The 20,850-nt window shown below is 42.0% G+C and overlaps 2 protein-coding genes across 4 annotated transcripts; one reads left to right on the top strand and one right to left on the bottom strand.

Annotated features, from left to right (window-relative positions):
- Positions 1-1,304: 1,304 nt before the first annotated feature.
- BECN1 (beclin 1) lies at positions 1,305-11,734 on the top strand. Of its 2 annotated transcripts, none has more exons than XM_071210675.1 (12): positions 1,305-1,506; positions 1,768-1,896; positions 3,585-3,652; positions 5,137-5,195; positions 5,851-5,941; positions 6,045-6,181; positions 6,338-6,532; positions 7,414-7,560; positions 8,774-8,923; positions 9,433-9,493; positions 10,087-10,229; positions 10,965-11,734. In XM_071210675.1, the coding sequence occupies exons 2-12, from the start codon at positions 1,770-1,772 to the stop codon at positions 11,131-11,133; spliced, it is 1,347 nt and encodes a 448-aa protein (XP_071066776.1). In that variant the 5' UTR covers positions 1,305-1,506; positions 1,768-1,769; the 3' UTR covers positions 11,134-11,734. The 2 variants fall into 2 exon arrangements, with proteins under 2 accessions (XP_071066776.1, XP_058140283.1); XM_058284300.2 differs by having other exon boundaries at positions 1,351-1,506; positions 5,851-5,935; positions 6,039-6,181.
- Positions 10,224-20,779, bottom strand: CNTD1 (cyclin N-terminal domain containing 1). Of its 2 annotated transcripts, none has more exons than XM_058284301.1 (7): positions 20,383-20,779; positions 17,391-17,466; positions 16,618-16,792; positions 15,485-15,647; positions 14,837-14,981; positions 13,197-13,293; positions 10,224-10,412 (listed from the first exon to the last, which is right to left on the bottom strand). In XM_058284301.1, the coding sequence occupies exons 1-7, from the start codon at positions 20,549-20,551 to the stop codon at positions 10,392-10,394; spliced, it is 846 nt and encodes a 281-aa protein (XP_058140284.1). In that variant the 5' UTR covers positions 20,552-20,779; the 3' UTR covers positions 10,224-10,391. The 2 variants fall into 2 exon arrangements, with proteins under 2 accessions (XP_058140284.1, XP_004484643.1); XM_004484586.4 differs by lacking the exon at positions 10,224-10,412 and adding an exon at positions 11,253-12,609.
- Positions 20,780-20,850: the final 71 nt, after the last annotated feature.

Genomic DNA, 20,850 nt, shown 5'->3' with positions numbered 1-20,850 from the left:
TATTTCATTCTTTTTAGTGTCTGCATAATATTTCAGTGAATAAATAATACTATAATTAATTTACTGAATGATATTTAGCAGTGAATATTCCTGTACATATATATCTGGGCACTTACATATCTATTGGGGAAATTTCTAGGAAAAGGATTTATGAGTCAAAGAACACAAACATTCTAAATATTGACAGATTGTCTCTAATTGCCCTCCAAAAAGATTACATTAATTTACACTCCCAGTCAACAGTGAGAGATCACCAAACCCTCATCAACCCTGGATGCTATCAACTACTTCAACATTTACTAATCTCATGAATGAGAAATCTACCTCACTGCAGTTTAACTCACTTCATTGTTAAGTGACCAACCATGTGCATTTGTGTTTCTGCTAGGTGCTTTTTCACATTCTTTGCTGGTTTCGTTATTGGCTTATTAGTATTTTTATTGATTGAATGGAGTTTTGTATATGAAGGAAATTTGTCTTTTGTCTTATGAGCTATAACTCTTTCCATATTTTTCTTCTTAAAATTTTGTTTACAAGGTCCTTGATAGTTCAGAAAATTTTTATTTTTAAGGAATGAAACTCAACAATATTTTCATTTTTTGGTTTCCAGTTTTCATGACCTGCTTAAACAGACTTTCTCCACTCTAAAATTATAAAAATATTCACTCATGCTTTCTAAATCTAGCAGCTTCAGCATTGTATTTTTGATGCTTAACTATGTGACTCACTTGTAACTTCTTTTGGTGTAAAAAGTGAAGTAGAAGACCACAGTCTGCATGGCTGTTTGGCCCCATTCATGATTATTAAACAGATCATTTCCCCAATGATTTGAAGTACACCCTTCATCACATCATAAATTCTGTACACTGGATCTGTTTTTGAACTCTCTTGTGTTCCACTGATCAATTTCTGCACCAACACAAAAATGTGTCTTTTTTATAACCTCATACTACGTTTCAGTATCTTGGAGTTCTCAAACTTTTCTGATTAATTGAATTTTTTAAAATTAAGATGAAACACAATACAACTAACCTTCTCACCCACCCCTCCCACTGTGTCTACCGCTCCTTTGGGGGTGTCTGAAAGACAGCCTGGCTCTCCTAAAGAGAAATTTTTCAAAAATAAAGAAAAATTTTTCAAAAATTAAAGTGGCTCCGCTCCGGAGTGACAAAACCTGAGAAAGGGCCGAATTACAGAGCGGCTTCCTTCTCCTTCCACATCCCCTTGCATCCTCGCGTCTCTGCCCGGGGAGCCTGCTGCGCTTCCTAGTTCAGTCTCTGGGGGCCGCTGTCGGGCCGGAATGCAGGTGGACTAGACGCGACCGCCCGAGAGCGTGTGGGCGTGGTGATGTCACGTCCGGTCCCAGGCAGAAGTCTTCCGCTGTTGGTCCAGGAAATAGCTGAAAACTGGACGATGGGGGTTCTGGAGGCCTTCCCCCGGGGCAGACCCCAGGCCACCGTGCCCCCGCGGTAGAACGAACCTGGGTGGCGGGCTCCGGGCCCTGAGGTGAAGAGCTTCGCGGGTTGAGCAGGGACCTGAGAAGGGAGCTTGGGAATCGTTTCTGCCCCTATTGCACCCCCTCCTTTGTCCCCGAGCTCTAAATTTCTTTTGGCCGGAAGCAGGTCTGCCTGTTACCGTAGTGCTTCTAGTGGGAACCGTGAAAAATTTCCCCTTTACCACCACCACCACCAAGACAGACAAGAGACTTGAGCCGAGGGTTCAAGGGCGCCGGTTTTCCCTAACATAGCCTCCTCTCCACCGCCGCAGGGATGGAGGGGTCTAAGACGTCCAGCAGCACAATGCAGGTGAGCTTCGTGTGCCAGCGCTGCAGCCAGCCCCTGAAACTGGACACGAGCTTCAAGATCCTGGACCGTGTCACCATACAGGAGCTTACAGGTCAGCGAGACCCTTGGGATCAGGGTAGTCAAGACTGCAAAATGGGCTGTTTTGGAGCTGTCGGCATCTGCCTATCTGTAGTCTGCCATGGACTTCCCCGTGTGAACCGAGTAAAGTCATTTCATCTCTCTGGATCCCTGTTTTGATTTCGGGAAAAGTGAAGGAGTTCTCACGTTTTGTGCTTCTGAGGGCTTTCTCTAGCAAAGAAAGGCCCTTATTTTTCTGCTCTGGCTGTGGCAGAGGATAATATTCCTATTCCTATATACACATAATATATGTAATAATAAACGGTAGTTGTTGAGGACTTACCATATGCTAAGTGCATTACATCCATCACTTCTTTTAATCCCTACAACATCCTCTGTGGGGTAGTACCATCTTTATCATCAGTTTACAGATAAGAAATTGAGGCCCAGAGAGGTTAAGTGACTTGGTCCAAGGGCTGGTAAGTGGGGCAGAGGTGTCTCAAATATATTAAAATCTGACTCCAAAATCCCAAGAAGAACAAGAAATGAGATGAAGTTAGAAGGAGAAAAACAAAACAAAACAATAGGCAACAGGTTATAAGTTCATGGGTCTGAAGTCACCTGCTTGAGTTTAAAGTCTGACTCATTTACTAGCTGAGTGATTTCTTGCAAGTTACTTCACTAAGCCTTGGTTTCTTTATCTGTGAAATGAGGATGCCTACCTTATAAGATGGTTGTAAAGATCAAATATGACAGTTTTTTCTGCAGCAGCAAGATCGGGAGTTTCCTGCCAGTTTGCTGATATCAGATCTCATCCCCACCCCTTCCTCAACCCCCTAGAGGACCCTCAGCAAAATGCTTGGCCCTAAAAAAAAAAAATTATTTAAAAAAAGATCAGATATGACAAAGCACATAAATACTTTAGTAATTTGCTTGGCAAATAGTACTCAATAAATATTAGCTGTTATTATTACCTGATTTCTCTACTTTGAGGAAAATTTAACTCTTTTTAATGTATATTTTTAATTCATTATTGATATTTTTAAACATACTAAGTCCATCATTCAGTTTCAACAATTAGCAACATTCTACTATTCTTGTGTTACCTATATCTGTACTCTTTTCTCATCCCCCACCCACTCAATTATTATATTTTAAGACTTTATTTAAAAGATAAATTGTCATATATTGAAATGTTCAGTTCTTAATAACCCAGATCATTGTAATACAGAACAGTTTCCTCTTCCCAGTCAGAAAGTTTTCTCATATTCTTTGCCTGACATTCTGGGGGAGGGGGCATATTAACTTTTATTATGGGCATTCTCAAAAAATATAATGAACTTCCTGTACTTATCACTTAGCTGCAACAATTAATACACATCCAGCCATGTTTCAGCTACAAGCCCCAGACATCCCCCATCCCAGAATTATATTAAAGCAAATCCTAAACATATAGATACCATTAAGTATTTCAGTATTATTAAAAGATACTTTAAAACATAATCATGATACCATTATCATGCCGTAAAAAAATAAACAATTCCTTAATCTGATTTAATGGGGGAAGTAGGGAAAGAAGAGATTCTTCCTTGTATAAATGGTACTCTAAGAAAGTTGGAGATGGGGGTGGTGATGAAAATGTTTCAGATTCTTTCCCCATACTTTCATAAGCTTCCTGCTGTGATAAGACTGTTTCTGACTCCATGTTTTCCTTGCCCTTAGCTCCACTACTTGCCACAGCCCAGGCGAAACAAGGAGAGACCCAGGAGGAAGGGGCTAACTCAGGAGAGGTAATAAAACTATCCTCTCCTTTCTCCTCCCCAAACTGTAAATATTCTAAGTGGGGAATTTGCTATGAAAATGTGGGAATGAAGGCTGAGTTTCTGCAGGGTACTTGGTGCTCATAGGGCCCTCAGACTTTTGGAGTCTCTGGTTAACAAGAGCCATTCTAAATGGTCAGGATACAGAAGTGCACTTTAGGTCACAGGGTTAACGAATGAGGAACCCATTCAAAAATGTGAGAAGAGGCTCTTCTTTATTTGGAGCAGAATAAGCCCTATTAGGTTGGTGATGGGATGATCTATGTGCCGGGTCTTCCTTCCAGGGTATTCTGGTTTACATCTATTGTCCACTATTAATATCCATTCTCAAAAGTATCCGAGTTGGGGAGTGGGTGTAGCTCAGTGGTTTGAGCGCCTGCTTCCCATGTACAAGGTCCCAGGTTCAATCCCCAGTACCTCTTAAAAAATAAAAAAAACAACAACAAAAGTATCTGAGTTTGGATAATGGATTATGCGATTACCCCAGTCAGAAAGGATTGTCAGTGTTAGAGAACACATCATTTTTATTTTTTTTTTCACTTTTTAAAGATTTATTCATTTTTAAACTATATATAAAGTAATAGCATCAGTGATAATTTAAAGTGCCAAAATGTCAAAATAGTTTGTGCACATATAAATCATCTTTGTTCTGTGCTATGGCAAACTTCATTGGCAGTCTGATCTGGCTTTTTTCTATATCATGATTTAGGGCATTCTGTCTCCTACCCTTGACTGTTAAATATTGAGAAAATGTAAATTTAACCATAATAGAATTCCACAATTAGGAAATAATGTTCTTTGCCACAAAAAATCAAATGGGGGCAGCAGACTTGGCCCAGTGGTTAGAGCGTCTGTCTACCACATGGGAGGTCCGCGGTTCAAACCCCAGGCCTCCTTGACCCGTGTGGAGCTGGCCCATGCACAGTGCTAATGCGCGCAAGGAGTGCAGAGCTGGCCCATGCACAGTGCTAATGTGCGCAAGGAGTGCCATGCCACACAGGGTTTCCCCCGTGTAGGGGAGCCCCACACGCAAGGAGTGTGCCCCGTAAGGAGAGCCGCCCAGAGCGAAAGAAAGTGCAGCCTGCCCAGGAATGGTGCAACACACACAGAGAGTTGACACAAGATGACGCAACAAAAAGAAACACATATTCCGTGCCGCTGGCAACAACAGAAGCGGACCAAGAAGACAGCAGCAGAGAGACACAGAGAATAGACAACTGGGGAGGGGGGAGAAGAGGAGAGAAATAAATAAATAAATCTTTTTAAAAAAAATCAAATGGGACTTAGGAAGCATCTTTACCACAGGTCCTATCTTAGCATATGTATTCAAGGTTTGACTAAATAATACCTATTTGTTAAATTTCTGATTTATCAGGTCCTTTGGTTATCAAGAATAAAGCCAAGTAGTTCTGAAGCTGTTTGGGAGTTCTAATGTTCTCTTTTTCCCTTGCCAGGAACCATTTGTTGAAACTCGTCAGGATGGTGTCTCTCGCAGATTCATCCCACCAGCCAGGTGCCTACTATTTTTCAGTCACCTGTCCCTTGCTGAAGGCCATTTGATTTTTAATTGAACCTAGGAATTAAAATCTGGAGCCAGGTGATGGAGTTACATTATCACCTACTCTTTCAGCTCTTCCAGAAAGATGTTCTCTCCTCTTCCTGGCCCATCACCATCCAGTACTGATATTTTCCTATAGCCACTCACAACAGTGGGAAGAGGTGAAGAAATTGAGAAAAGTTGAGGGAGTGATTAATTGAAAGAAGAAATAGACTTTTGAGAAGTTATAAACTGGCAAATTTTGTTAAATGGTCATGTCCTTAGTTCTCACTGATGATACATGTAAAGGTTGCTGGTCAGGGGTATAATTTTAAACTGGTCTTTCCTAATTCTTCTTCCTTTTCTACTATAGACACACACTGATCAATTTTTGATGTCCTCTCTCCCTCTTTAGTACATCTAGGCTAACCTTTGTGCTCAGTGCCCCTGTGGCAGACCAGCATGGCCTTCCCTTGGGAGAGAGGTACCCTTGGGAGGTCAGTTGGGCTAGGAGTGGGTATACACCTTGAAGCCCCTCAGCCAGTGCTTGAGAGTCTCTGCCACTGGCACTGCAGTAGGTGGAGGAGGCCTCTGCTCCCTCATGTGGCCTGTGGGCGGGGTCTGTCTGCAGGATGATGTCTACAGAAAGTGCCAACAGCTTCACTTTGATCGGGGAGGCATCTGATGGTGGCACCATGGAGAACCTCAGCCGAAGACTGAAGGCAAGTCTGCCTCATTTCATTGGCAAGCAGTGGGCCTGGCTGTTGAAGGGGCAATTGGGCAAGTAGCATGGGGGAGGCCCTTCCCTGACTCTCATACTTCCAGGTTACTGGGGACCTTTTTGACATCATGTCAGGCCAGACAGATGTGGATCACCCACTGTGTGAAGAATGCACAGACACTCTTTTAGACCAGCTCGACACCCAGCTCAACGTCACTGAAAACGAGTGTCAGAACTACAAGTGAGTGCCCCCAGAGCCAAGGCCCAGAAACAGATCTGGGTCTTAGAACTGTTACTGCTCTAAGACCACATGGCCCTTACTCAGCAGCTGTGCTTCACTTAGGCAAACGACTAGCAGGTTCCCTCTGGTAAGTATGCTTCACTGTGTCCTTGGCAGACGCTGTTTGGAGATCTTAGAGCAAATGAATGAGGATGATAGTGAACAACTGCAGATAGAGCTAAAGGAACTGGCACTGGAGGAAGAGAGGCTGATACAGGAGTTGGAAGATGTGGAAAAGAACCGCCAGATAGTGGCAGAAAATCTCGAGAAGGTCCAGGCTGAGACTGAGAGACTGGATCAGGAAGAAGCTCAGTGAGTGACTACCCTATTCTAGCTACACATCCTTAAGGAGAGGAAATAGCTTCCAGCCAAATGTGTAGAAGTAGTTTGTGAGCTGTAATCAGCTGTCAGTCAGCAGGATATCACCTCTGGATCCTGCATGTTGTTTCTAGGCCTGCATGTTATTTCTAGAGGTTTTTTGGGAGGGTTATGTATGAAGAGTCAGTATGATTAAGTGAAAGCGTGTAGACTAAATAGAGTGGAGAGGCCAGGGCTCTAGTTAGGGCTCTATCTTATAGGGCCTGGGCTCATTTGGGTAAATCAGCTACTGAACCCAGTGTCATCTGGAAAGTTAATATTAACCTACATTAGTTCCCACTCACATCACAAATTTCATTAGTGCTCTTGACCTGGGAGAACCATCTGTCTCTGGAGGAGGCAGAGTATCCACCCTTTAGTTGAAAAGAAAGGAAGGAGGGAAAAGACAATTTTTTTTGACAGAGTAGTATACAAGTTCCACTGGAGAGGTGTATACTAACTATCTCAAGTACAATTAAACACATAGAGGTGAAGCTATAGGTCAGTTATGACTAATACATGGAAGAAGCCACTCTTAACCTACCTATCTCACTTCTGGAAAAGATCAGAAATACAAGAGGTGCTTTGTCCCATTTTGGAAGAGTCCTGTTTCCTCCACCTTTTTGCATTTGGGCAGATGGAATTTGAGATATTTCTGTCCCTCCCAGGCAAAAAGGACTGGGGCCTGTGTGCTCCTCTGATTGGAATCTGTGCCAGTTATAAAAGACATTGTACTTAGATGAATCATCATCACTAGAATAAGTCAGAGGGCTGGTGAGAGGGAAACTTTCGCACCATAACCAACAACCTTCACTGGGTACCTTGGCTTCTCGCAGGTATCAGAGGGAATACAGTGAATTTAAACGACAACAGCTGGAACTGGATGACGAGCTGAAGAGTGTAGAAAACCAGATGCGTTATGCCCAGATGCAGCTGGACAAGCTGAAGAAAACGAATGTCTTTAATGCAACCTTCCATATCTGGTAATGAGAGCTGTAGTGTGAAGAGCATTGGGGAAGTGCTACATATCTGGAATCTAGCTGTTGACCATTAAGCCAGGATGCCTACCTCCCTATGAAAAAAGGACTGGTATCTAGATTTCTTTCATTTCTTGTAATGGGATAGGCTCTATCAGATTGGGGACATCTACCACTCCAAGGAAAGGGAACAGTCTGAGCTATGCAAAGCTGGTCATCTGCCTGGTGCTGTTTTCTTACCCCAGGGTCATTCATATAGTAACTCATTTGATGTTCATCCATTTAACTGATCTCTGTTGCACTTCTCCTGTGTGATAGGCACTGTGCTAAGTACTAGGAGGGTAACAGCAAAAAATTTACAGCCTGCCATCTGGTTGTTTATAATCTCGTGGAAGAGATGGACAAGTAATAGGCAGTTGTAATACAGTGAGGTAATGGTAAGCCCAGGATACTGTGGGAACATAGAAGAGCACTTTACCCAATTTGGGAAGGCCACATGGAAAGTTTTTCCCTGGAGGAGGTTGATGTCTAAGCTGAGACCTGAAGAAGTCTGAAAAGGGGGGGATTGTTCCTGGCAGAGAGAACATCATGTGCAAAGAAACAGGAAAGAGGGAGTGGTGAATTCAGCAAACTGAAAGGAGCTTATTGTAACTAGAGATTGAATGCAAAGGGGAGAAGGGGACAGGATATGAAACTGAGAATTACCAGATCCTGAAGGATTTTGTAGGCCTTGTTAGGGGATTTGGACTTTATCCAAAAGATAGTGGGAGCCACTGAAGCATTTGAGACAGGGAAGTGGCATAATTACCTTTGCATTTTGATGCTAGCTTTACCGGCAACTTGGTGGAAGGAACATTATTGTTGGTAAGGAGAGGCGAGAGGGAATCTAAACAGAAAACATAGGGTAGTGGCATTGACAGGTTTAAGAGATTTAAGAGATAAAATCAGATAAAATCAACAGAGATTGGTGATTTGGGGGAGGAATAGGGTAGATTCAGGGAGAACACCCAAATTTCTACTTTGGTTTCTGAGCAGTAAGGGCAAAGATGATGACTCAGGTTTTGGACATGTATTTAAAGTGCCAAGTAGAGTTTGGGATATATGAATCTGAAGATAAGGAGAGAGATTTATTCAGGTTTTGAGTAAGAACAGAAGTCCCAAAAGTTGCAAAGTTTTAAGTTCTCTGTTTTTTTCCTTGCCCTTCTATCTTCCTCTACAGGCACAGTGGACAATTTGGCACGATCAACAACTTCAGACTGGGTCGCCTGCCCAGTGTTCCTGTGGAATGGAATGAGATTAATGCTGCTTGGGGCCAGACAGTGTTGCTGCTTCATGCCCTGGCCAATAAGATGGGTCTGAAATTTCAGAGGTAGGAAATGTAGTCCTTTTCTGGGTGTGGTGTCTTTCATATAATCTGTTTCTCCAGCCTGGTACTACTCTCTACTTTGGCAAAAGCCCTTACCCCCACCAAACTAGGAGTTTTCTTTGGGTGGAGACTGTCAGCTTCTGATTTTCCCCTCACTTTTTCTTCTGATCAAGCAGTTACTATGCTGCAGGACCATGGTAGTGGTTTCCTACCTAGGGTCTCCAGGACCTTAGTGTCCCTCAAGCTATTTTCAGATTTCCTTTGTTAAGTCTGATCTAAAACACACATTTGTACACAAAAGCCCCCCTTCCCCCAGGCAATCATATGATACATGTTTGTTGGGTAAACAAAATCATTTAAAACATGGAGCCTTTGGGGACCTGAGGGGAGAGCCCTGGGAATAATAAAAGAAGTTCTTGGGTACAATAAAAATTGGAAATCACTGGGTTATAACTTCCCAGTAATCACTTTAGAAAGTCCTTTATCCATCTCTGTCTGCATCTCCATTTTAGGTATCGACTTGTTCCCTATGGAAACCATTCCTATCTGGAGTCTCTGACAGACAAATCTAAGGTACTCTAACAAACTCCATTTTCACTGGAATATAGATTTCTTATATCTCCAAACAAGTTAACTGGTTTAGTTTTGATATTGGCATTCTTTATTTCTTAGACAGTGTATTTCTTACACACTTCTAAAGATTCAATGTCTGTAGTAAGTTCAAGACTAGCTCTTCGGAGCCTCTAGAAAAAAATTTGGTTTTTACAGTTTGTTGAGAAGGGATACGGGCAGATCAGGGGAGTAGGTATGCGCAAGGAAGGGAAGGGATCACCGTGGCATGGTTATTTTGTACATTTCCATTGGTGGTGAAACTGTCTCAAGTTATAGTTATTTGCCCAAGGTTATTGCCGTTTATTGAGTTATGGAAAATAGAATCCAACCACAGTGTTTGTTTTTTAGGAGGTACCGGCGATCAGACCCGGGACCTCATACTGGGAAGCAGGTGCTCAACCACTTGAGCTATATCTGCTCCCAAACCAACCACAGTTTTTTTATTTCCAATGGAGTACTACTAGAACACAACTTGAGAGATGATAGAATTGGGAACAATCTCTGGTAGCCTGTCTTGGTGCCACATTGACAGCCACTTCTCTTTTCTTGGGCAGGAGCTACCATTATACTGTTCTGGGGGGTTGCGGTTTTTTTGGGACAACAAGTTTGATCATGCAATGGTGGCTTTCCTGGACTGTGTGCAGCAATTCAAAGAAGAAGTTGAGAAAGGCGAGACACGTTTTTGTCTTCCTTACAGGTCAGTGTCCCCCAAAGCTGAATGAACCTATAGTAGAACCAAATTGAGCAGAACTGAAGGAGAAGAATGGAGGCAAAGCATTGTATAGATGGTGGGAAAGTAGAAAATGGTGCAAAATCATATTTGTTTGTCGGCGAAGTCCAATCCAACATTGTAAGCAGGTCAAAATGTTACCACTGGTCCCTGGAGGGAAAGAGTGTTTGTCTTAGATGGTTTGGGGGATTTTATTGGCACAGAACCCAAACCTGCCTACACTCCAGTTTCCAGAAGGTTTTTCCTGAAGCCCCTGGAAATATACAGAAATACTTTCTTTGGTCAAGGAGTCTAGTAATAGATGAAAGCCTTAGTTCAAGGGAGTAAGGCTGAGCTGCTTCTGTTCACCCCAAAACAAAGCATTTCCTTTCTTCTGCCTCCTTTCTTTCCTCATGAGCTCAAGGATGCCTGGAAAAACAGTGAGGAGTACTGTAACCCTCATTTAGCCCTTGCTCCAGTCTTTCTCATCTGTTTGGGTGTGTGTCCTGTTCCTGTACTCTGCAATGACAATGAGGCTCTTGTGACAGCCTTCTTGATTTTTGGCTTTCAAGCAAATCCAAAATACACTACCCGTTCCTTGCCAAGAGTTCTTTAATAGATAAAATGACGTGAATGGTCCCATGAGCAAGTCCCTGCCCATTTGCCTGAGCTGACTTAACTCAGATCTCAGTTACTAATGAGCTCTGCTGTGCCCATCTGCAGGATGGATGTGGAGAAAGGCAAGATTGAAGACACAGGAGGCAGCGGCGGATCCTATTCCATCAAAACCCAGTTTAACTCTGAGGAACAGTGGACAAAAGCTCTCAAGTTCATGCTGACGAATCTTAAGTGGGGTCTTGCCTGGGTATCCTCACAGTTTTATAATAAATGACTTTTCTTTAGGGAGATGTTTGCCTTTAAAGGTTTCATGTTTTGTTTGCAAAAAAAAAAAGTTTTAAATCAAAATTGGGTAATATTAAAGAGCACGTTTATAGTACCAAAAAAACAAAAAAAACTACAAAAGCTACTTTATTTAAAATATCATATGACAGTTTCCAGAGCTACAATATGCCATATATAGCCACCCAGTCTTGTCATAGTTTTGATTCTTAATCTCATGCCTTCCTTTCCCTCAGAACAACTAGTTTAAGTTTGATTGTTTTTTAACTAAGAATTGAATTGAGATTGGTGTGTTCTCACTGGATTTTATCTCTTTCAACTTCCTGCATTTACAGTATGAAATAGAAACATCTTTCTACTGAGATAATTAAGATGTGTGAGAGACACAGTTGGAAAACATGGGAAAATGACATATAAGCTTTGCTTGGTCACCACGTGATATGATCAGAAGCTTGAAATTTAATACTTCTTGGTTCTAGTACTGAATGCTTACTCTGCTCTGTGTTAGAGCTATCATATGGTGTTTGATACTATTTGAGGTGTTCTGGAGAGATTTAATTATTTGTAATAAAAGATATGCTGCAGTCTGATAACTGGAGGTGCATTCTTGGGTTTTTCTTTAACTGAATTGAAACACTTTGTATTCTGGTAGAACTGAGTTCAAGTGCAGCTATGTGGAAATTCTGTTTAAACATATTTAAAAACAAAACCCTAGTGAAAATAGACAGTTAATAGGATGCCCTATTTGTGTAGATCTCAATAATGGAGCAGAGATGTTAAACTAACTTGATTTTTAATTTTTAGTTTATTTTAGGAGGTGCTGGGGATTGAACCTGGGACCTTATACATGCAAAGCATGTGCTCAACCACTTAGCTACTCCCGCTCCCTATACTAACTTTAAAGGGAAATATAAGGCTACCTCCTTGATGCTCAGACAAGGTCACTCCAATGGTCTGGGTTTTGGAGTCCCTGCTTAATACTAAACTCCATGTTTGATGTTCTCTCTTTAATGAAATTTAACAGTGAAAGAAAACCCATAAATATCTTGTGAAATAAAAATGAAACCACTTCACTAATATTCTCCTCCTGATTCCTAGACATTTTCAGTCTGATACAACAAAAGGACACATTTGTCCACCTTAACTCTTTCTCTGATTCAGAAAAATAAGCATGACATTGGAACACAAATACAGTTCAAAAGATTCTTGGAACTTTTGTACCCTGAGTAATGAACATAAACAAAGGGAGGGATGCGTGCAGTGATGGAAGGCTGTTTATATTTGGTGGATTCAGCCTGCCTCATGTGTTGGAGGAAGCAGCAGCCCTCAGAGCTCTGGCCACCAGGTGGGGAACAGGCTGCTGTGCCTCCGGAGTGTTTGCTCCCACGCTGTGAGTTAGGATTGCATACGAGAACTCGGCAATGCTCTCCAAAGCAATGCCAGTGATGCTCTGCAAATGCCCCACAACCTTCAGAAATAGAGATGGATTTCTTAGTATTAAATAATCTCAACATGTGTTAGGGCACAAATACAGTTCTTGGGATGCTCTCTCAAGGCACATGTAAATTTTTTAGTTTGTTTTTTTTTTTAAACTTACAAGGAAGATTAAATACAAACTACAGTGTTTACCAGTAGCAAAATTTCATTAGGATACCTTTACCCTGATATTGTTAGCAAGAAAACATTGTGCTAGACATTTCCCTCTGCTGGAGATAGGTTCTCTGAAATGTGAGAGGGAGATTTTGGCCTTGGCATTTTCTCTTTAGGAGCACGCATACTTATTGCATACTTTAACATAATAGCGGGTCATCATTATAAAGGGAAATAAGCTAAACTTAGCCCTCCATTTATAATTTCACTTCATGAGAGGAAAGCTGGAGAACTTTTAGCTCCTACCCTAGTTTTTCCCTACACAAATCCTGCTCATTTATCCAATCCTGGGTCTTAGCATTGGCATTTAGATTTGTAGGTTGCCTTCTTCTTTACTTTAACTAATTAGGGAAAGCTTTCTATTAAATAAAATCTAACCAAGTTGTCCTGCGCAGTGATACATACCTGGTTCCAACACTCGTGGTTTTGGATGAAAGCACTCGCTGCAATGATTCCTACTGCCAAAAGCATGAAGTCTTCCTTCACTGAAATAAACTTTTCCCTGAAGGATTGAAACCATATTAATTTTGGTGCTAGAATGAGACTTGATCTTCCAAATCCTAAGGTCATGGGCCTTCAACTATGAGTTGTTAATATTGATATTTTGGATTTTTTAGACATGGAAGAAAAAAGTCAAATCATAGCTAATTGACCCCTTCTTCCCCTATCCCCCCAAGGCAATGGGGTTAAAACACAACCCTACAGTCTGAATGGTTTATAGGACTTTTGTTGTTCCATCTGCTCCCAAATGAATGTAATTGTGAGGCCTTTTAACAATCTGACTTTACAGTAAACAAACACTTGTGCAAATTACAATCCTGTGATTCTGTGATTGGATTTTTTCCCTACATGGCTATAAAAGCAAGCCAGTAATCTCAAGTCACAAGCAGCTGTAAAGGAAGAACTGGAGAAAAATGTATGTTAATTACTTGAAATAAGTTAATTTTTTTTGTATACCAATGTTTATAGCTGCATTATTCACAATAGTCAAAATATGGATGCAACCAAAGTTGCATAGAGTGGAAAGAGGTAGACCATGAGGTTTCATTTTTCAATTAATAGGCTTTATTTTTAGAGCACTTTTAGGTTTACAGAAAAATTGAGCAGAATTTGTAGAGAATTTCCATATACCTCCTCTACACAGTTTCTCTATTTTAGCATCTGGCATTAGTGTGGGTAGTGTGTATAGTTGATGAACTAATATTGATACATTATTATTAACTAAAATCCATAGATTACATGATGTTTCTCTCTGTGTTGCACAATTCTATGGGTTTTAACAAATGCATAATGTCATGTATCCACCATTAAATTATCTTATAGAATACATTCACTGTCTGACATGTACTACATCTCTACATCCTCCTTCACCCCAACCGCTGGCAACCACCAATATTTAATGGTCTTTATAGTTTAGACTTTTCCTAAATGTCATTTGGTTGGATTACATAGTAGTGGCTTTTTTCATATTTGATTCTTTCACTCAGCAGTATGTGTTTATGGTTCCTCCTTTTTTTTTTTTACTTGACAGTTCCTTTGTTTTTACTGCTGAATAGTACTACAACTCAAGTGAATGGAAGTACTAGAATATGTTTATCCATTCATCCATTTGAAGACATCTTGATTGCTCCCAATTTTTTACAGTTATTAACAATGACTCTATAAACATTAGTTGCTCGATGTTCTTTGTGGACATAAATTTTCAACTCATTTGGAAAAATTAGGAGTATGATTGCTGAATTATGTCTTGTTTAGTTATGTTCGGAGACTGTCAAGGTCTTCCAAATTGCCAGTAACATTTTGCTTTCCCACCGGCAATAATAAATAAGTTAAATTTAAATGTAAAAATCTTTCAAGTTTTGCTGATTGGGCTCAGGCACCTGCATCCAAGATACACACTGGAAGTTAATTAAGAACTAGGTAACTGTGTGGGCTATCTGTGGCCTACATGCCTAAAAGCAGGCTAATTCTATTCCCCAAGGTTTTGTGGTCTGTCCACCATTTCCTGTTTCTAGAAGGAGTATATTCTATAGGAGTTGCCTTACCCTTGCAGCTGACTGGGTGTAGAGTTCTCAATTGAAGCCCTCAGCAGGCTCTCATATATGGGTTCACGCAGAAGGTACACCAGGTCGAGCAGGGTCAGGCAGGTTGAATGCAGCTGTGTGGCTGGGACCAAACAGCCATTGTATCCTAGATGGAATGTGAGCATGGAGAGGAGCATTAAAAGTGGGTCTTCTCTGATCATAATCACAGTTGTCAGGTGATATAAAGCTATTGTGCTTCTAATGTGCTTCCTGGATACTATGTTCTATTATAAGAAAACTTTGGCTGGAGGCCAGTTTTAAAGGACAAAGGGAGAGATCACGAAATCTCTATCTACAGTATATATATGTAATTAAATTATATTTGTTTGTTCCTCTCTTATCCTGGCCCTCTATAAAATCAACTCTTTGATCCTGAATAAAGGAGAGTGTCTAGTGACTCCAAGTAGAAACCAACTCCCAAGACCTCTGAGTTACTTTCCCTGAAAAGTGCCAAAGAGGACAACTTCCTCAACCATCCAGAGACACTGGGATTCCTGCTGTTCCATATTGGCAGGTTCTGCCCACTGTCCCCTAACCCCTGGGCACATTTTTTTATTGCCTACTAGGGAAAACTCCAATCCGTGTTCCCTGACATACTTAGTAAAGTACCTAAAACTTCCAGGAGCATCTCCACATATGCCAGGGGAGTAGGCAGATTGATTTGGAAGTTCAGGGACTTCAAAACATCAAGCTCCGATTCCAGCAGTTCTTCTTTAGTGTATAGATACCCTAGAGCTTGGAGAAAATTCAGAACTGTGATGTTGCTGATTATCTGAGCAAAGAAAAACAAACAAAAAAAGATCATACACCTTGTCCTAGTATATAAAACCCTTCATAGTCCAGTCCATGCCTTCATCTCCAGTCTTCTCTCTTGATAATTACCCCTTACAATTACTTACAATTCCCCAATGCCATCATGCTCTCCCCTTCCAAGCTGCTACATATACTGTTTCCTATACCTGGCTCGTCCTTCCTTTCCCCCCCTTCTGTCCTTGCTTTCCCTAAGTCTTCTCCTTTGTCCTTAGGATCCACCCATCTCCCTCAAGAAGTCATTTACTCTAAAAAAACACTTCCTTGACTCTCCAAGGCTGATGAGGTACAACCATAGCCCTCCATGTTTATATTTGTCAGAGCACTTCTTGAGAGAACAGTTGTTGTTTTTGTTTTTTGTTCTTTTTAGGAGGTACTGGGGATTGAACCCAGGACCTCAAACCTGGGAAGCAGGTGCTTAACCACTTGAGCTACATCTGCTCCCCAAGAGCACAAACAGTACTTTTACTGTTGTAGCTGTGGCATCTAGTGCAGCATCTGGCCATAGAAGATAAAATTCAATAAGGCAATGATATTTTACTGTACAGGCATTAGGTGGTGATGCGGAGGCATTTTATCCTTTATAAATATAATTGTTTGCCTTTAATGCTGATAGGTATGTTGGCAATTCAGGCACCTTATATAAACTGTCCTTGCGTTCAAGGGGAGGAAAGGTGACCTGTATGAATGATGGCATCTGTCCAGCAATTATACTTTGCGAACAGAACTCCAGGCTACTTAATAACTGCCTCTGTGTGACTATGTGTGTATGTGTGTGTGTTTAGGAGGTATGCTAAGGAAGCATAGCTGCACTCTGGAATTTCCCTGTGAGTAGTAGCACCTTGCTTAGAAGTAAGCTTCTCACAGCAACCTTTGCATGAGCTTGTTTCTTCCTAACACTCAGATGTCCATGAACAACCCAAGCTCCTTACTTTGTAGTGAAAGGAAAGCTTGCTTGCCAGCTGAACACAGGACACAAGACGTAGGATAAACTTGTTAAAAAGCTGCTCTTTCAGAGCCCTCCAATTCTGAGACTCTGTCTTCTCATTATTTCTCAGCTGAAGTGTGGCTTGCCTGCAGATGTTCTCTGCCTGCGTAACCATAAACCTGTAAGGAAAGGAAGGTGAGAGTAAACAATCCATACACAACTATAAGAAGTTTGTGCTTCAAACTCTGCTACATTTTATCCTCTCCAAAATATATCGGTGGGGAAACGGACTTGGCCCAGTGGTTAGGGCGTCCGTCTACTACATGGGAGGTCCGCAGTTCAAACCCCGGGCCTCGTTGACCCGTGTGGAGCTGGCCCATGAGCAGTGCTGATGCGCGCAAGAAGTGCCCTGCCAGCAGGGGTGTCCCCCGCGTAGGGGAGCCCCACGAGAGCCGCCCAGCGCGAAAGAAAGTGCACCCTGCCCAGGAATGGCGCCGCCCACACTTCCCGTGCTGCTGAGGACAACAGAAGCAGACAAAGAAACAAGACCGCAGCAAATAGACACAGAGAACAGACAACCGGGGGCGGGGGGTGGGGGATTAAATAAATAAATAAAAATCTTTAAAAATAAAAAAAATACATTGGTGTACAAGAAACTTACAATTACAAGTGAAATAGAGAGGATGCCAAACCAGGCTTCCAGGTAAAGCGTAGCTAGCACTTAAAGATTTGGGTCCATTAGCCATTCTCATAGATACCTTTTGCTCAGGGCTTTACCTTTCTAGGATTTCTACAGCCTGGTAGCTCACGGATTTCTCCAGACACCATTGCTCAGACAGGAGAAAAACAAACTCTGCCAAAATAGGAAAGAAGAGCCTAATTCACAACCACTCTGTGAGCTCTTGGCGTTGTATAAAAAAGCCATGATGGGACCAAGGGAAGGTGAGGAGGTGAGTAAGATGATACTGAAACAATCATAGCTAAGCTTAGTTTCTTTTGCTGCCAATAGGGACATTAGAGGCACAGAAAGGAGGCTGGCTGAAATGTCAAAGCCAAGGGTCCACCAAGCCCCCTCAGTGACCTTTGAGCCTTCAGGTGGGTCTCAGCTGATAAAAGCCTCGGCTAGTTACATGCAAATACACCCAGCTGGTCTTCTTGGCCTCTGCACCATGCTGGGAACTTCTAGCTTTAAGAAAGACTTGGATGGATGAAAAACCTAACCCCTACATTCAGTTTTCAGTGGAATGTTGGCAGGAACAGAAAGATCCCTTCTGGAGATTCAATGTTCTTTATGACACTGTTTGTTTAATAACCACCCTCTGGAGAATCCCGTTGCTTTACAAACATGATTCACCTTGCAGCTGGACACTGTCTCTCCACTACCAGTTTGTTAGGTAAATCTGTGGTGGCTGAGCTTCTCCCCAAGAGCAAGTTTGTTACTGGAGAGTGGCTTGTTTTGAAGAAACAGCCCCTAAATCAGGGAACATAGCCCAATTTTGGGGGGAAATAAGTTATTGGGAAGATGGGAAGGACAAAATACCTTGGCAAGATTTTAAGCCGCCTCTGTTTCTCTGAAAGAACAGCCCCAGATAAAATTCTGTTTAGCTTGCAGTATCATTAGAGGGTAGAAATAAGGGTAAATGAAGATAGCTCTTCAAGACCTCAGAACTTTTAGCTTTGATCAGGAAAGAATTACAGATAGTCAAATAACCATATATCTTCGGAGAAAATCTGACATTCTTAAGGAAAAGAGCTATTTAAGAAACAGCAACAAAAAGTCAAACTAGCACAAGACAGTTCAACAGCCTGCTCCTTACAGAGACCACTGCCCTCCTAGCAATGTCCAATGAAGAAAATAATTATTTTAAGCAATCAGCAAAATACCCCTAGGCTATGTAATTATACGTTATTAGCCAGTTCTTTTATTTGCTGAAGGTTAGGCTTTATTTCATTGTTTTGTACTTTGTGGGTAGGTGTGTACTTGCTTGGTTTGTTTTAGCTTGGGTCTGAATTCTCTGGGCAATTGTTTCTCTTTTCCACTTTAATTTGCCAAGAAAACTGAGCTTGGTTTAGGTGGAATTAATGAGGTTACACCTCTCGCTGGCCACTGGTCAGCTTGCAAACATACTCAGATCTGCTATTAACTAAGGCCCTCCCCTTCTACCCTCTGAAACTAGGGCTTCTCTTCTTCCCTTCACTTAAAATTTCTTAAAAGCCTAGGCTAAACCTGCTGCATCCTCATCATTCACATACTCATTTTCTGCAATTTGGCTTCCATCTTTTCCAGCTTGCTGAAATGACTGTCTCAAAGCAAATATTTCTAAATTGTTAAATATCATGACCTTTTTGCAATCCTCATTCCTGTGATATCCCTGAAGCATTTGAAACTGCCAACCATCATCCTTTTTGAACCTCTTCTGTTGGCTTCCAAGGTGTCTTGGTCCTGTTCCTACCTCCCAACCATCCCTTTTATCTCTGTCATGACTCTTCTTCCTACTCCAATTCCCTGAACACAAAATGCTCCCCAAGGGATTGTCCTTGACTTGTTTCTCTTTTCTCCCTCTAGGAGCTCATCCTCTGCCATGTTTCAACAATGTAATTATGGAGATGACTCCTAAACCTTTATCTCTAGTTCTGATCTCTTTCCTGACCTACCTTTTTAAACAGCCGGCCAGAAACCTTCCTCTAGATGGTCTGCCAGCACCTTAAACTGAATAGATCCAAAAACCAAGGCTATTATCTGTCCCAAACAAAAGTCAAGTTTTCTCCTGTTTTATTTATTTTAATATATGGGTGCTTGTGTTTCTGTTAATGGCACCATTACACTCCCAGTCTCTGAGGCTCAATCCTTTGGCATAGTCATCTTTGCCTTCATTTCTTAATCATCCATTGCAGAACCCTAAATTTTACCTCTGAAACATTTTAAATCTGTCCTCCCTTGTCACTCCCTCTTCCATATTACCTAGACCCCTGACACAGACCCCACTGGTCTACCTACCTTCTAGCTTTCTCTAATCCAATCCATCCTTTCCATCACAACCTTCCTCTAGAATAATTTTTCTAAAGCAAAGATTACAGTCATATAACTCCCTTATTCAAAAGCCTTTTCCTAGTAAACCCAGTATAAACTCCCCACCTTGACAGTCAAAGTCCCACTTGGAATGCCCCCAAACTACCTTCCCAGTCTTAATAACGATGACTCTTACACATGCTCTGGTCAACCTGGGCTACATTGTACACACACTTACCCTCAGTTTTCCTACCTCTACAGCTTCACTCATGCTATCCCCTTTTGGTAGAAATGCTGCCCTCCCCTCCACCTCACCAATCAAAATGTCATCCTTCAAGGTCCACCTCAAATGCCATGATTCGTGGAGGAGTCCCTTAATTCTTCCTACCCTCACCTCACCCTATCACTTTTTTAAAAAAATCTTGTTTTACCTCTTATGTCACTTATCTCACCCCACTTGTACTTAATCATGTATTTGTCCTAATATCCCCCCAAAGATTGCACATAGTTTGCAAGCAAGGACTGTATCTCTCTATTTCATCTTTCTATCCCAGGTAATGCCAATAGTAAGTATTCATATTGAAGAAATCAAGAGTAGGGTGCTGGTGGGACTTCTTCATCACTATATCCCCAGCACCTGGCATACAAGAGGTTCTAATAAAAATTATTTGAATGAATAAACAAAATCTCGAGGTCGGTGCCTCAAAGATAGATGCCCCACTCCCCCATAAACCGGGCGCCCAGGTCCTGCATCCACACCGACAATCCGGGTCTCCCTAAAGCTGCCCATCCGCCCCGCAGCTTCTTGCACTGCTTGTTCATTCTGCTGGGCCAAGTGGAGCAGAGCGTCTTCGATCGTCTCTGTGGCAACAGTTCCAAACTGAAAGTCACTGAGGGAGACCACTCTTGGCCTCCCGGGTCTGTCCATTTTTAGAACCCTTTTTGGACACCTGGACTTTTCACAGTTGCCATAAACCGGCTCCTTAGCTTCGCTCCAGAGTCTTCTGTCACACCTTGGGTTCCTCGTTCCCTTCCAGGGTGCTTGTGTCCTCGCCTCAGGTCTGAGGAAAACTCAGCAGCCCTCTACAGCCTTTTCCCACCCCAACGGCCACGGACCACTCAGCCAATCACAAAGCACAGTCGCCTCCTCCGCCCTCTCCCCTATCGCCTAGAGCCGCAGTTCTGTCGGGAAAAGGAAACGCGGACTACAAATCCCGGAGTTCCTTG

The sequence above is a fragment of the Dasypus novemcinctus genome, chromosome 21, assembly GCF_030445035.2.
Source record: "Dasypus novemcinctus isolate mDasNov1 chromosome 21, mDasNov1.1.hap2, whole genome shotgun sequence".
NCBI lineage: Eukaryota > Metazoa > Chordata > Mammalia > Cingulata > Dasypodidae > Dasypus > Dasypus novemcinctus.
The sequence above is the reverse complement of the archived record's forward strand: the minus strand, read 5'-3'. Positions and strand labels throughout refer to the sequence as shown.